Source organism: Patiria miniata, unplaced genomic scaffold (assembly GCF_015706575.1).
Source record: "Patiria miniata isolate m_02_andy unplaced genomic scaffold, ASM1570657v1 HiC_scaffold_5, whole genome shotgun sequence".
In the NCBI taxonomy this organism is placed as follows: Eukaryota; Metazoa; Echinodermata; class Asteroidea; order Valvatida; family Asterinidae; genus Patiria; species Patiria miniata.
The window spans coordinates 3,024,872-3,038,298 of record NW_024037072.1 but is presented as its reverse complement, the minus strand read 5'-3'; the positions used below and the strand labels follow the sequence as shown (position 1 = coordinate 3,038,298).

The 13,427-nt window shown below is 40.6% G+C and overlaps 1 protein-coding gene across 2 annotated transcripts in view; it reads left to right on the top strand.

Annotated features, from left to right (window-relative positions):
• The window catches only part of LOC119740419, an 85,496-nt gene that overhangs the window by 1,416 nt on the left and 70,653 nt on the right, over positions 1 to 13,427 (top strand). For both annotated transcript variants that reach the window (XM_038215720.1, XM_038215719.1), the window contains exon 2: positions 11,500 to 11,554. In XM_038215720.1, the coding sequence (XP_038071648.1) occupies positions 11,521 to 11,554 (34 nt within the window). In that variant the 5' untranslated portion in view covers positions 11,500 to 11,520. The remainder of the gene's footprint in view (positions 1 to 11,499; positions 11,555 to 13,427) is intronic.

Genomic DNA, 13,427 nt, shown 5'->3' with positions numbered 1-13,427 from the left:
ATCCTGCCCCCAAACTAGAAACCTTTTTTTGTCTTTTCAACAATCAGCGTATGAAGAGTTTGTTGAAAAGTCGATCCATATTTTCCTAAAATAAAAATGTTTGTCACAAGTGTTTGAAATTTATGATAAATAATTCCTCATAATGATAACCTATACACGTAGTTAAAGGCAAGAATCACTCCTGATCAAGTTTTGATTTTATCATGATTTTATTCAAGCTATAGTCCATCATTTGCAGCCATCGGAAAAAGTAACTGGCGTATTATTGTTGAAAAACATACTTGGTTGAAAGATAGTAAGTGGACTAAACTCCCTGTGAAATTATTCTTTCTGGCAAGCTATCATTTTGAAGTAATCAACGAAAGAAGGCCTTTCCAACGGTGCGTCTTAAGACGTACCGTAGGAAAATTTAAATTAGTAGTTCGTGTTGTTATTCGGCGCAGCGCGCGCCCTCATTGGCACGACGCACAGGCGCGCGAGGTTGCTATAATTCGTCGGATCAGTGCGCGACATCGCGTATAGCTGCTATTCAAAACAATTCCAAACATGATTCAGCAACTTTTGATTTGAAATTGAGATCCTAGAATGCTGTTTTTTCTCGGAATATACACCTGAAGCTGAGCTGAAACTTCATCAGGTTAGTTGTTCAGTATCCTTCATATTTTGAACACTTTTGTTGCTTCATACGAACAAAATGCACAAATTACAAATGATGGACTATATCTTTAACCACATAGTGTACAATGTGCGGTATGATGTTTCCGGGTGAGTTTTTCAAAGATTGCGGTGTAATGCCCTCATGACTAGTCTAGTTGAGGTTTACTTCTTTATTCAACCCCTTTAGTTAATTTCCGGCTCCAAACACGTGGGCCTCTGAGGGAAGCACATGTAAATTTAATGCATACTCTGGCCTCATTCATGTGCCCTGTACTGCCAGTTCTAACTGACTGCACACTTATGAATGGTATTGTGGTAACACAACAATTGGATCATTCAGGGTCTCAAAGAACCAGAATTTGTGTACAAATACCTTCCTGTACCAGGAGCCGGTGAAGTTTTGTGATGAGTACAAGAACTTTAGTGACTACACTAACTTGTAATTTCACGTAAGACTGTTACAGCAAGACTCCAGAGTCTAAATTTCTTTTTGCAAAAATTTGAAAGAGTATTTTTCAAGTAGTGGACTTTACAACTTTAAAGCTACAGTCCATCATTTGTAATTTGTGCATTTTGTTCATTTGAAGCAACAAAAGAGTTCACAATCTAATGAAGGATACTGAGCAACTAACCTGGTGAAGTTTCAGCTAAGCTTCAGCTGTACATTCCGAGAAAAACAGCATTCTAAGATCTCAATTTCAAATCCAAAGTTACTGAATCATGTTTTGAATTGTTTTGAATTGCAGCTATACGCGACGTCGCGCACTGATCCGACGAATTATAACAACCGCGCGCGCGTGTGCGTTGTTCCAATACTTGTGCGCGCTGCGCTGAATAACAAAACGAACTACTAATTTAAATTTTCCTACGGTGCTTTATAAGAATCACCGTTGGAAATGCCTTCTTTCGTTGATTACTTCAAAATGACAGCTTCCCAGAAAGAATAGTTTCACAGGGAGTTTAGTCCCCTTACTATATTTCAACCAAGTTTGTTTTTGAACAATAATTACGCCAGTTACTTTTCGGATGGCTGCAAATGATGGACTATACCTTTAAATTCACTGGACAAAAAAGTATATTATAATCAAGTAAAATCTTAAACCATGACGCATCCTTAACTCGGGGGTAGCCAGGATTCTCACCACAGGGAGACAAGTGGGAGGGCTGTATGTAACAGAGGGGGTGGCAATTTTTGTTAAACCGTTAACCAAGGTCATTTACATGTATACCGCAAATTTCTCTGGGGGGGGGGGGACTGGGATTGCAACACATCCTTCTTTTCGCCACTGCTTTCACTTTTTATACGCATGTGTTGACTAGCAGGTTATCTTTTATAGTTTGACTTTACATGCTTCATTGACCATGTAGGCACTAGGCACAGTACGAGGGCCTTGCAGGTTATAATATTGTGGCGGGAATATCTGTGACCCGATCCGTAGTCCCTTTACCCAGACAACCTAGCTTAGAATCAGTACCCCAGCAGCCGGGAATGCAGGCCCGTTTGGATGGAAATATACCGCCCTATACGCGTAGCAGCACTCACCCACGCCCCTCAACCTCCAAGATGGACAAGGACAGACAATTAAGTACACAACAGTCAATGACCTCAATTACTGATTGATTTATTTACATAGAATCATGTCATATGATGGACCTCTCGTTAAATTATAATGTTAGCCTCTAATAAGTGATTGGTCTCTGAGCCTCTCAATTATCTCTGTAGGGGTAGCCTCGCATTAGCCGCTACGGTAGGGCAGTGCTGGGCAGCACGGCGATGCCTGGCTGGGGATAGCCTCTGAATCCCGGGTAAGAACCGTACGCCTCTAGCGTTCCTGTGCGCCTCCACTCTCCCGCCCTCCACCGTTTCCAGTCGCGAGCCTTCCTCGAGGCGGCGGGTAGATGAGCGCGCCCTTCCGGCTCCGTCACGTTACAATCGGCAGATCGCTGTATGTCGCTCCGCCTCCAGTAGCCTCCGCGGACTCCGTGCCTCCTAATGCCAGCCTGACTCCACCGCACCACCCAGCACGCCGTCAGCGCGCGTAATAGCGTGAGCTCTTATGAGGGCTGTGTCTCCGTCTGCGTCTTCATGTACGTCTCCTCTAGCAACTGCCCCGCGGCCTCTTATATAGGGGCCCGCAGCCGCTAGCGCGCCCTCTTTGGACTCTGCCGCTATAGTAATTTTCGCCACAATATGCAAACCAGAAAGTACGCAAGAACTTTCAAAGACGAAGCTCTTTTCTCAGTATTCCCCTTCTGCCTCTTTACCTTTCTTTTCTTTTCGGCATTGTTTCGTTAAAGCTCTGTGTTTTGTATGGTATGTACATCAGTAGGAATATGTCAGTGCAAAACATGGGCTTTGGTGATGCATTTTTACCTGGCATGTGTGTACATGTCTGTGAGTAACTCATCTTGAAGTTGAATTGGCATTTTCGTGTAGAAAAGCTGTGACACACAGTACATTGGGTCAGTGCATTTTTTCTTTTTAATAATATTTTGAATAAACTCCTCACTGTACATATCTGCAAACATTCCATGCTAGTGAAAAATAAAGTTCCCATTTCATAATATGGATCTTATGTTACATTGTTGATAGGAAACATTCGGATGGTTTCCAAGTGATTTTTTTGATGTCGCAGGCTTTCAGTTGTAAACAAGAATGTATCTAAAATCACAGATGGTCAATGCACTAATTTTTGAACTGTGCATTATACTGGTAGGTTTATTTTCCAAAACGTGACAAATGCCATTTTGTTACCTTTTAGAATCCCACTTTCTCCTTGCTGCTCAAAGTCAGTTTCGTCAGTGTGCAGTTTTATTCTTTAACCCCAACCCCTTGAGCACTTTTACTAGAAAGTGTCCTGAATCCTCCAAAATCCACCTATTGTGTCATACACAACATTGTTTGTGTTGATGACTGCTCAGTATGGTGTAATCCATCAAAATCCTACAGCATTGCTAGGCTTACAATCCTGAATCCATCACCCCCGCCCCTTTTCAATATGGATGGAACCTGAATCCACCGAAATACCGTACTCCAAAACAGGGGTATGGATTTTGATGGATTTAGGTACGTTAGGTTAAAGTTTCATAACCTTGCAAACTGTTCATTTTTTTTCAAATCGCATTTGGAAATAAACTCTTCATATTCTACACTAAGAAAATATCAGGAAAATAAGCAAGAAATGAGTACTCTCATGAATGTACTGAACGATTTCCTCATCTGCATGAACCTGTAGCTTACTGCGTAAACTTAGAAGCTACGAATTTCAGGAATGACGGGGGTGTGGTGCCAACAGAGAGAGAAAAATGTCATGTATGTTTTGTTCTTGCCGGTTGCCAATGATCTGCAACTCCCTATCAAGTGGCCTATTGTCACAGTAGGGGCTTGTCTTGTTTGTAGATGGTGCACTGGTTATAGTGCAGCCTAGTTTCCATAACCTGTGTACCTAACCCAGCCATGCACAGTCATAGCATGAAACACGGTTTTACTTTGTGGTTGGTTTTAAGGAAAGAAACAGGAGTTAACAGAACTTTACACCGTTCAACCCCGATACTCCCAAGTCCACTGACTAACTTTCACATGTTGGGTCTCCAGTCATATCATAACTTTGCATGGTCTGCTTGGCCAGGATTTTTTTTTTTTTTTTATAGAAAAAAAAATTAAAAATTAACCTTCACCTCTTGTGGTATTTTACCTATCGTTGAGATGACAAGGCCTTTTCATTTAATTGGATAAGCTATTGACCAGACACAATAAAGGTCAATGATACGCAAGGGTGTGGGCTATTCTTTCAAAAGTGTTTTTCACGTTGGTTGGGCTCTATACAGTCCTGAATCCACTGAAGTTCTGTATAATTTATTTGACCACTACGTTGGGTTTTGGTGGATACTAATATACAGTACACCTGTGAATGTACAATGTACCTGTTTTGTTTATTTTGCTGTCCCAGCAACTAAGCTTTGCTGGGTTGCTCTGTAACTATCCATGTGAGGCTTAGTTGAGCATGGTCTCCCTTTAGATGAGTGTAGTGTTCACGAATACAATCAACAAAAGAGCTTAGAGAAGGCTGCTTACTTGTTTAAGTGATGACCTTGGTCATGATTTCTTGCTATCCCATGGAGGAAGGAACATTATTTGTGTTCCTTTCTCCTTGGTGTATCTGTCGTAGAAAAGGGATTTACATGTATGAGAAAAATGTATCATTTTCCTAGAGTCATATTAGATAAACTAAAAGGTGTATCTTGAAAAGTGGTTTTAAGAGACTCATGCGTTTGTGTTGAGTCCTGATTCTGAGCTCAAAAATCACAAACCAAAATACTTAAAACACGTGTAGTCTACAGTTGGCCCTCATGTCAGGCAATATCTGTTAGCATCATGAGTTACAGTAGATTGTGTTCCCCTGTCTCTTGGATCTTGCTGGATTAAATGGGATCCCGACCATGACATCTCTACCGTGTACAAGGGTATATTCTGATGGTGGGAGAAATCAGAGATTTTAAAATCTGGTTGTCCTAACTTTTTTTCAAACTGAATAATAGTAGTCTGATTTCATTAGAAGTTCCGAGTTTGGCTCACAGTTGTGCCAACAAAAAGTGACGATAGACTTGCCACGTGCAATGCCCTCCCAATTAGGGTATGGTTTGCGAGATTCGTTAACCACTTCCCGTTTATAAAAACAGTGGAGAGTTGAAATGGTGAAAATATGAGATGGGAACTTCCCTGATCAGTCAAATGAACAGGCTATTCAACCAAAAAGACAATGGATCAAATCGGGGGGGGGGGGGGGGGGGGGGATGTTCCAGAAATATTTTTTTGGCTTGTGTCACAAAAAATGGAAGGCTTAAATTTTTCTAAGGTTGGCTTTGAACAACCAATTTCCAAAATCCAAACCGATTAAATTAATGGAATGCCAGCTGAATTTTTAAAAATCCGCATTTTAGTCCCACCACCATATACATGTACATGTATGTAGTCATAATGTAGTACACATTTCAGATAATGGGAGGTTGAGCAGTGTCCTTTTAGAAGCAGCAGGCTTAGGCCTTTAGGGTAGGAATGTTACATTACAGACCTCCAGGAGGAAATGTGGTTTACTTTTGCGGTATAGACTGTGGTAACTATAGACCACAGTCCTGACTTACTAGATTGGTGACTGTGCACATGTACACAATGTCACACCAGTTCCAGTACTAGAAATACATTGTACATACACGTGTAGAACATTATTGGTACATACATGTACATGTAGAACCACCACAGTATTCAGTACTTCCTGCTTCATGTACATACAGGACACCGTGGTATATTTTTGCGGTTTTGTTGACCCATGTGTTTTATAGCTCCATGATTGACCCAAGTCTCTCGTGGCAAACGGAACTGCACGTACAGCTCTTGGTAAACTGTAGCAATGCCAAGGCTCAATAATTGTGAATCAATGGGTAAGCTGCTGATCAAAGCGGAGAGAGTGTCTAGGGACATGTGCGGTATGGACAGTGTCTGGGGACGTCCGGTCACCTCTCCCCCTCCCAACCCCTCTCCCCAAATGGGGTACCCTCAGAGTGAGTTGTACAAACAGCCGCTGTTTTTTTTTTCCTGAGAGAAAAACCTTGGGAAGAAGTTTCACTTTTGGTCATCAGTATAAATTGTGTTGTCACCAACAATGGTTGCATGCTACATGTAAGGTGAGTTCTTGAAAAACAATTAAAGGTCTCTATACTGTACACATTTATCTTCACTTGCTTAGATATATTCTTTAACAAGATTCACCTATGAACTCCATGCTCAAGTTCCCATGAACTTGGTTATATTTAGGATGGATTACAACACATTACATCATACAGCTGCTGCTCATTCAAAATAAAATTCATTGCGCGTACTTTATGCCTAATACTAGTACATTAACGATGTGAGCACCAAAGTGCCACTCGCACAGAGTGCTAGTAATGAGTGGTCGAAGCACCAACTGCTGCTGATGCGCGAAGTCCATGATTTTCCCGTTACCAGCTTGTACATTGTACATAGTTAATAAATTTTAAAGCATTTTAGTTTCTTGGTACAATCAAATGTTGACAATCTTTAAGATTCGACTCATGATGGTTGACATGGGTGGAGAAGACAAACTGTTTTCACATCCTCCTCATTCGAATGACTTGGCTACATTTGTTTCTACTTCTTTTCTGATCTGATTCGCCTACGTGTAAATTTGCTTCTTACATGGTGTAATTCATTCACAGAAGTACATGTAGATGTATGTTCAAAAAGCTTGCAATCGAAATTGGGTCATTATTATGTTTGTCTGAAATGTCTGAAATAAATGAAGCTGAAAGGTTGTCTAAAAGAAGTTTATGCTTGACATTTTTCTGGCTAAAGATTCTAGTTTCTTACATTACATTTCTTACATTTTGTTTACGCGTACATGTACCGGTATGCATTGATGTCTGCCATGTTGATTTGTCCAGAAATTCAACACCTGACGGCATACGCCAATACAACGTGAGCATTAGGCTGCAGCTCCATGTGTGTCCCAGGGTTGAGCGACACACTTCCGGAAGTTGTATTTAAGCGACCACCTGCTCCCAGTTAGTGCAAGAAGTAGGATTTGTACAAGCCACTGGTGAACAGGAAATTATCAAAGTGAATACACTAGTCTGTAGATGTACAGTGTATTGTGTTTTCTCAAAGCAGTGTTTCATGGTGAGCATGTTTCCCTGTGTGCGTGATCATGTACATGTATGTGCAGTAAATGTCTCACTACAAGTACAGTAGGAAAACCCTAGGTAAATCCACCAGGGTGTTGTGGAGGATTCTGCAGGATCAAAGAATATGTAACCCATACTTTTCACTTTGAAAGGTAACGAACAAAGAAGTGCAATAATCTGCACAGTGGAAGATTCTTGAGGACTCAGGAGGCTCACGGCAAAACTGCCCTGCGGACTTTGGGTAGGAATACACACAACTCCCACGTCTATTACCCATGGAGATGCACTGAGTGAATCATGCCTAAGTTGTAGTTGGGCAGGAATCTCTGAGGGCTTGCTGCCGTTGATGGGTCGACGGAAGACGGAAGTTGATCACTAATCATATAACACTGCCAGAAAAATATCTGGTAGATGTTGGATGGACGTTCTGTGCGTGACTGTTTGGGATGACGGATAATGCTGATGTGTATGTCAAAGTTTCCTGACCCAATCTCTTTGCGAGCATATTTTTTTCCAAGCTTCTTGCAGAATCCAACTGTAAAATAAACCACAAAAGAAACAATTCTAATAAGAAAGAAAAAAACCCATGTTATTAACATACCTAAATCCACACCCCTGTTCTGGAGGATTTCGGCAGATTCAGGATACCTCCTAAAAAGTTGGGGATTTTGATGGATTCAGGACAGTAAGCCTAGCGGTACTGCAGGATTTTGATGGATTCAAGATACCTCCATATTGAGTAGTTTGGGGACTTTGATGGATTCAGGATCTCAACAGTTTAACTCCTTGGCTATGTGTACGAGGTATTGCACTGATGGATTCTGGTGGATTCTGTTGGACTAAGGACACCAACATCTTTTTTTAGATGACAAAATTGGTGGAGTTTGGGAGAATCAGGATACTTTCTAGTAATAGGGCTCAAGGAGTTAGGTTAAAGCACAAGACAAGGGTACGGCTTTCGTGGTTACAAAGCTATGCTGTAACAGTGCAACCTGTGTACAGTTAACCCAGTTATGTCATATCCATATAGTGCATGCAGTTGGTACACGTACAATGTACATGTACCTCGGGTGACCCCAGTTCAACCCTTTCAACTAATGGCTGTGATTGCAAGTCCATTTATGGTCAAACGGGTTTTCAATTTCACTCCCCTTCCCTCTGCCACAGTTTGTCATTTCCTTCATTGTCATCTCCCAAGAAGATTCATGTGTTCACTGCATGTGGACATTGTAGCATCCCAGTTGACCTATGGGTAGTGTCCTGATGACAGTTAGTTCCCAGGGTTCAATTGGCACATTGCCAGAATGAATACATTCAAATCAGTGAAGTATTCAGGAATCGGGGACAAGTCCTTAAATGTCACACATGTTGACAAGAATGGAGTGAGAAAGTTGCTCACCCATCGAGTAAAAGATTCGTTCCTTAATACATGTACATGTACCGGTATGTACTTGGATGCACAGTAACTAATGAGTCCAACCATTTATTGTCCCTGAACATCAGGGCCCAATTTCATGGAACCCGTAACGGTTAATGAGAAATCGCCGCTAACTATAGCAGAAAATTCCGCGCTAACGGTTAGCTTATTTCCGGGGTTAGCAAGGAATTTTGGCTTGTGCGCATGCGTACTTCCCATAACTAAGGATTCTGTGCTTACAAGGTTAGCGCAGAATTTTTGTGCTAGCTCAGTTAGAACAAAATTGCGGGCCGTTAGCACAAAATTTAGCGTTACGGATTCCATGAAATTGGGCCCAGGTCCAATCCACAAATTGTTTACTGTGTAATTGCTGACTGTACTTTCGGCAGAAGTTATGGACAGGCCATTCATGCTGTGGCTCTGTCAGTTGCCTGTTTGTAGATGTACATTTCACACGACACAGACATTCTCCAGGAACTGCAGGTGCATGTACAATGTATGTAAATTTTAAACAAGGAAAACACTTACACATGTACACTCTACCGGTATCTCTAGAGTTTCTTTTTTAAGTAGGGCCTAACGCTCAGTCACTGACTATAATGTTATGAAACCAGTAAATTAGGACCAAAAATAATAATGAAATTCTAAATTTCAAATAATGTATTCTTGAGTTCCTTCGGATGCAGGAAAAATCTCAAATGTCAATCGTGAGGAAAAAGTGGACCTGCAGCTGATTCAAATTGGGGGGGGGGGGGGAGGGAGAGACCCCCTGCCTACGGGCCTGCATGTCAAATAGTGTACCAATATTGTGCAGTACGTCACTGACTGCAAAAAACAAATTGATAGCTCTGTAAAATATTATTGTTTTAATTTCTGGAATTCCTTCGGTGCAAATGTTTATCAGTTGGACGTGACACTTCTAAGACGTGTCTGATTGACTGCGTACTTGTTATTGGGATTGCTTTCTTTTGGTCGTGTCTCACTCGTCATTTCCGTGTCCAACGGCACCAGATGAAGATATTGTTCAGTTTGGGTTCTTCACGTTGTCTGTGGCCAGCAGAGTGGGAATTCAGCGGGTTGTCGGCCGACACGGAAGACAAGTAAGCAAACAGGGGACTGGGGCAGGAAATCCATTCAGTCGGTCGGAGGAAGTCATTTCAGTCGGGCAATAGCATCAGCTGTTTGAAATCTAATTAAACCTCACAAATTTGGTTCAAATCCTCCCAGATTATCAGATCTCTGCCTGCACTCTAACTCTCTAAGTGAGTACGGAACACAGACAGATGTATGTATCTGTGGGCAGGCTGTCACCGCGTTATGGGGAAGGTTTTTTTATTGTTAGGCAAGTTAGGACCGAGTTATGGGGACTTTCTGCTGTCCCCATAGCATCTTTGGTCCCCTTAATACCAATGGGACAACTCATGTTTAGTCCAAACAACTACCATGACTGCGGTACAAGTATGTGTGGACGTGTACATGCAAAACCAGACTTTTAGTAAACATTATTAAGTAGATATGTTAACTAATAATTTTTTTAAGGCATCTGAAATTTGTGTTGCTTTATTGTGTTGTTTTTGTTTGTTGAAAATTTGTGTTGTTGATAAGTTTGTTTTTATCATACTTTTGCACTTGGACAGCGCCATGTTTTAAATTGCTTTCCTCTTTGTTTTGTTTATAATTTTATTAACCAAACTCAATAAAACAAATTCCTTAAATGCTTTGTACTAGTTCTTGTCCAATTTGGAGCATAAACTGGGACATAAAATCCCAATAATACGGATTTTGATAAGTCTGGTTGGATGGGTTTCATTTTTGGTTTCCTTTTTGAAAAGTTCAAAAGTTGAACGAAAAAATTGACTGGAGCGGGGCTTGAACCTGCGAACTCCGGATATAAAACCGTTCCATTGCTCTTACCAACTAAGCTATCCTTTTTATTTTGTTAAAGATTCAGCTTTGGTTTTGTTGAATTACATGTTGAGGTCTTTTTGTTTTGTTTTTATTTTGTTTTGTTTTTATTTTGTTTTGTTTTGTTAAAGGTAGAGTACATGTACATCATTTGTCATTTGTTCATTTTTTCCGTTTGTAGTGCTCGACAAAAGTGCTGAAAATCTAAAGAAGGGTGCTTAACAAATTAACTAACCTGATGAACCTTCTGCTCAGTGAATGCTGTACATTCCGAGAAAACATTCGAGGATCCGGATTTCAATTCAAAAGTTGCAGAGTCATGTTTTGAATTGCGCCCGAAATCAGCGTCCGGGACATGTGTTCTCATTGCAGCTACTGGTACGCAATGTCACGCGCTGAACTGTCACAAAAAATAGCAACTATGCGCGTGTTTGTGTCGTGTCAATGCTTGCACGCACTCATTCGTGACTTCGCCGATAAAGAACAAACTACTAACGGAAATTTCCAAAAATGCATCTTTAGACGCATGGTTGGAAAAGGCCTTCTTATATTTTGTTTTCTTCAAAATGACAGCATGCCAGAAAGAATAATTTCACGGGGAGTTTAATACCAATTGCAATCTTTGAACCAAGTATGTTTTCAACAGTAATTGTGTTAGTTACTGTTGGAATAGCTGCAAATGATGTACTCTATCTTTACTTGTTAACATGGTTAAAGTATACTGTTTTGTACTGTTTTCTTGTTGGTGTCATTTTGTGTTTACATGTATGTGTGCATGCTGCATGTACTATATATTGCATTTATGCTTTTGTTTGTTACAGTTTTCAAACTGTGAAGATTAGATGCTTCAAGGCATGGAAAGATGGCACTCTCCAGGTAAGCCAAGAAATCATGTTGCCAGAAAATTTAAAATGCTCACTTTGGCTCACCAGAAGTGATGCAGAAGTTAGATTATGAAGAAAAGTCATAGGAAAAAGACGATATCTCCTCTGCCCCCCCCCCCCATCACAAAAAGTCAATATATTTTTAAAGGGGATGAGTAGGAATTTTGTTTTTATTCAGTGCTTCTCATCTTCTTTCTCTCTATGGATTGTAACTTGTTAACCCTAACTCCCTACTGTTTATTACTACCGAGTCCGCCAAAAACCATCAATCACACTGCTTCCAATGCCCAAGTCCATCATACTCCATCAATATTTAGTCAAACCAGGCCTGCAGGACCAAGTCCCCCAAAATTCACCGAAATGGGAGGAAAGATTTTTAGGGAGTTGGGGAGGATGGGAGCGGAGGGGAAAAAGAGTGTCTCCTTGCATCAAATGAAGTCCACCCTGGAGCCCCCCCCCCCCCAAAAAAAAGGTTCTTGATCTCACCTTGCATCTATTTGTTTGATTCCCACAATTAAAAATTCACTTTGCAGTAGGCAGCAATAACTTGGCAGTTTTTACATTTTATTTTTGCTTGCTGCGCCGGATTATAAGTTGGAACGTGGTTCTGTGAATAGAGACGATTAAATGCATTTGTGTGTGTTATTGCATGTACGTTCATAATATACAGTAGGACAGGTCACTAACTGCAGGACAATACACACGCTGGAAATCAAGTATAAAGTTAACAACATTATGACTAAAGAACGCCTGAAACACTTTTGTTCTGTACAAATTGTCAGTAGGGTGAACAACAGGACTTACATACTGTACGAAGATTAGACATCCATCCACATTCCAAATATAGATGTCTAAAATGAGTGACGTACATGTGTAGTGTCTGATATGAAACAAAGCTGCGGGATGAAGTCCGGGGTAAATTAAAGCTATAGTCCATCTTTTGCAGCTTTCCAAAAAGTAACTATAGTTGAAAAACATGCTTGGTTGAAAGATAGTAAGGGGACTAAACTCCCTGAAATTATTCTTTCTTGCAAGACTAGCTGTTATTTTGAAGAAATCAATGAAAGAAGGCCTTTCCAAGTAGTTCGTTGTTTTATTCGGCGAAGCGCGTGCAAGCATTGTCACGACGCCCACGTGCGCGTGGTTGCTATAATTCGTCGGAACGGTGCGCGACATCGCGTAGCAGCAATCGGCTCAGTGAGAACGTGTCTCGGACGCTGAATTCAGTCCCAATTCAAAACATGATTGAGCAACTTTTGATTTGAAATCTAAATCTTAGAATGCTGTTTTTCTCGGAATATACTGTTGAAGCTGAGCTGAAACTTCATCAGCTTAGTTGTTCAGTACCCTTCTTTAGATTTTGAGCACTTTTGTTGCTTCAAACGACAAAATGCACAACTTACAAATGATGGACTATACATGTACCTTTAAGCGTTACACACATTCCTATTTTATAGTGAAAATGTTGGTCCCCTTCTAGGAAAATTTTTTGGTGGCATAGTCTGTTTTGAATAAGATGTCTATATTACCCTCGTTAATTTCCAGAGAGTGAAAATTTAATCTTTTTGAGTGCAAATTCACTCCCACCAATTGAAACTAGTTACCAGACGTTTTAGAGAGAAATTCATTCAAGCGAATAGATCAAGTTTTCACTCGAGTTTCTACTGGAATTACACTTTTCTGAGTAAAATTAGGATGATTTTCACTTTCAAATTGGTCTGGTCTTTAGTTTCGCTCTTTAGTTTCATTCTTCAGAAATAAGAGAGTATAGCACAGTCTCAAATGGAACAGGTCACATGAAAAATTTGGCTGGTAATGTGTTTTTCAAAGTGAAAGTTGTATGTATCTTCTCATCCATGTGTAGC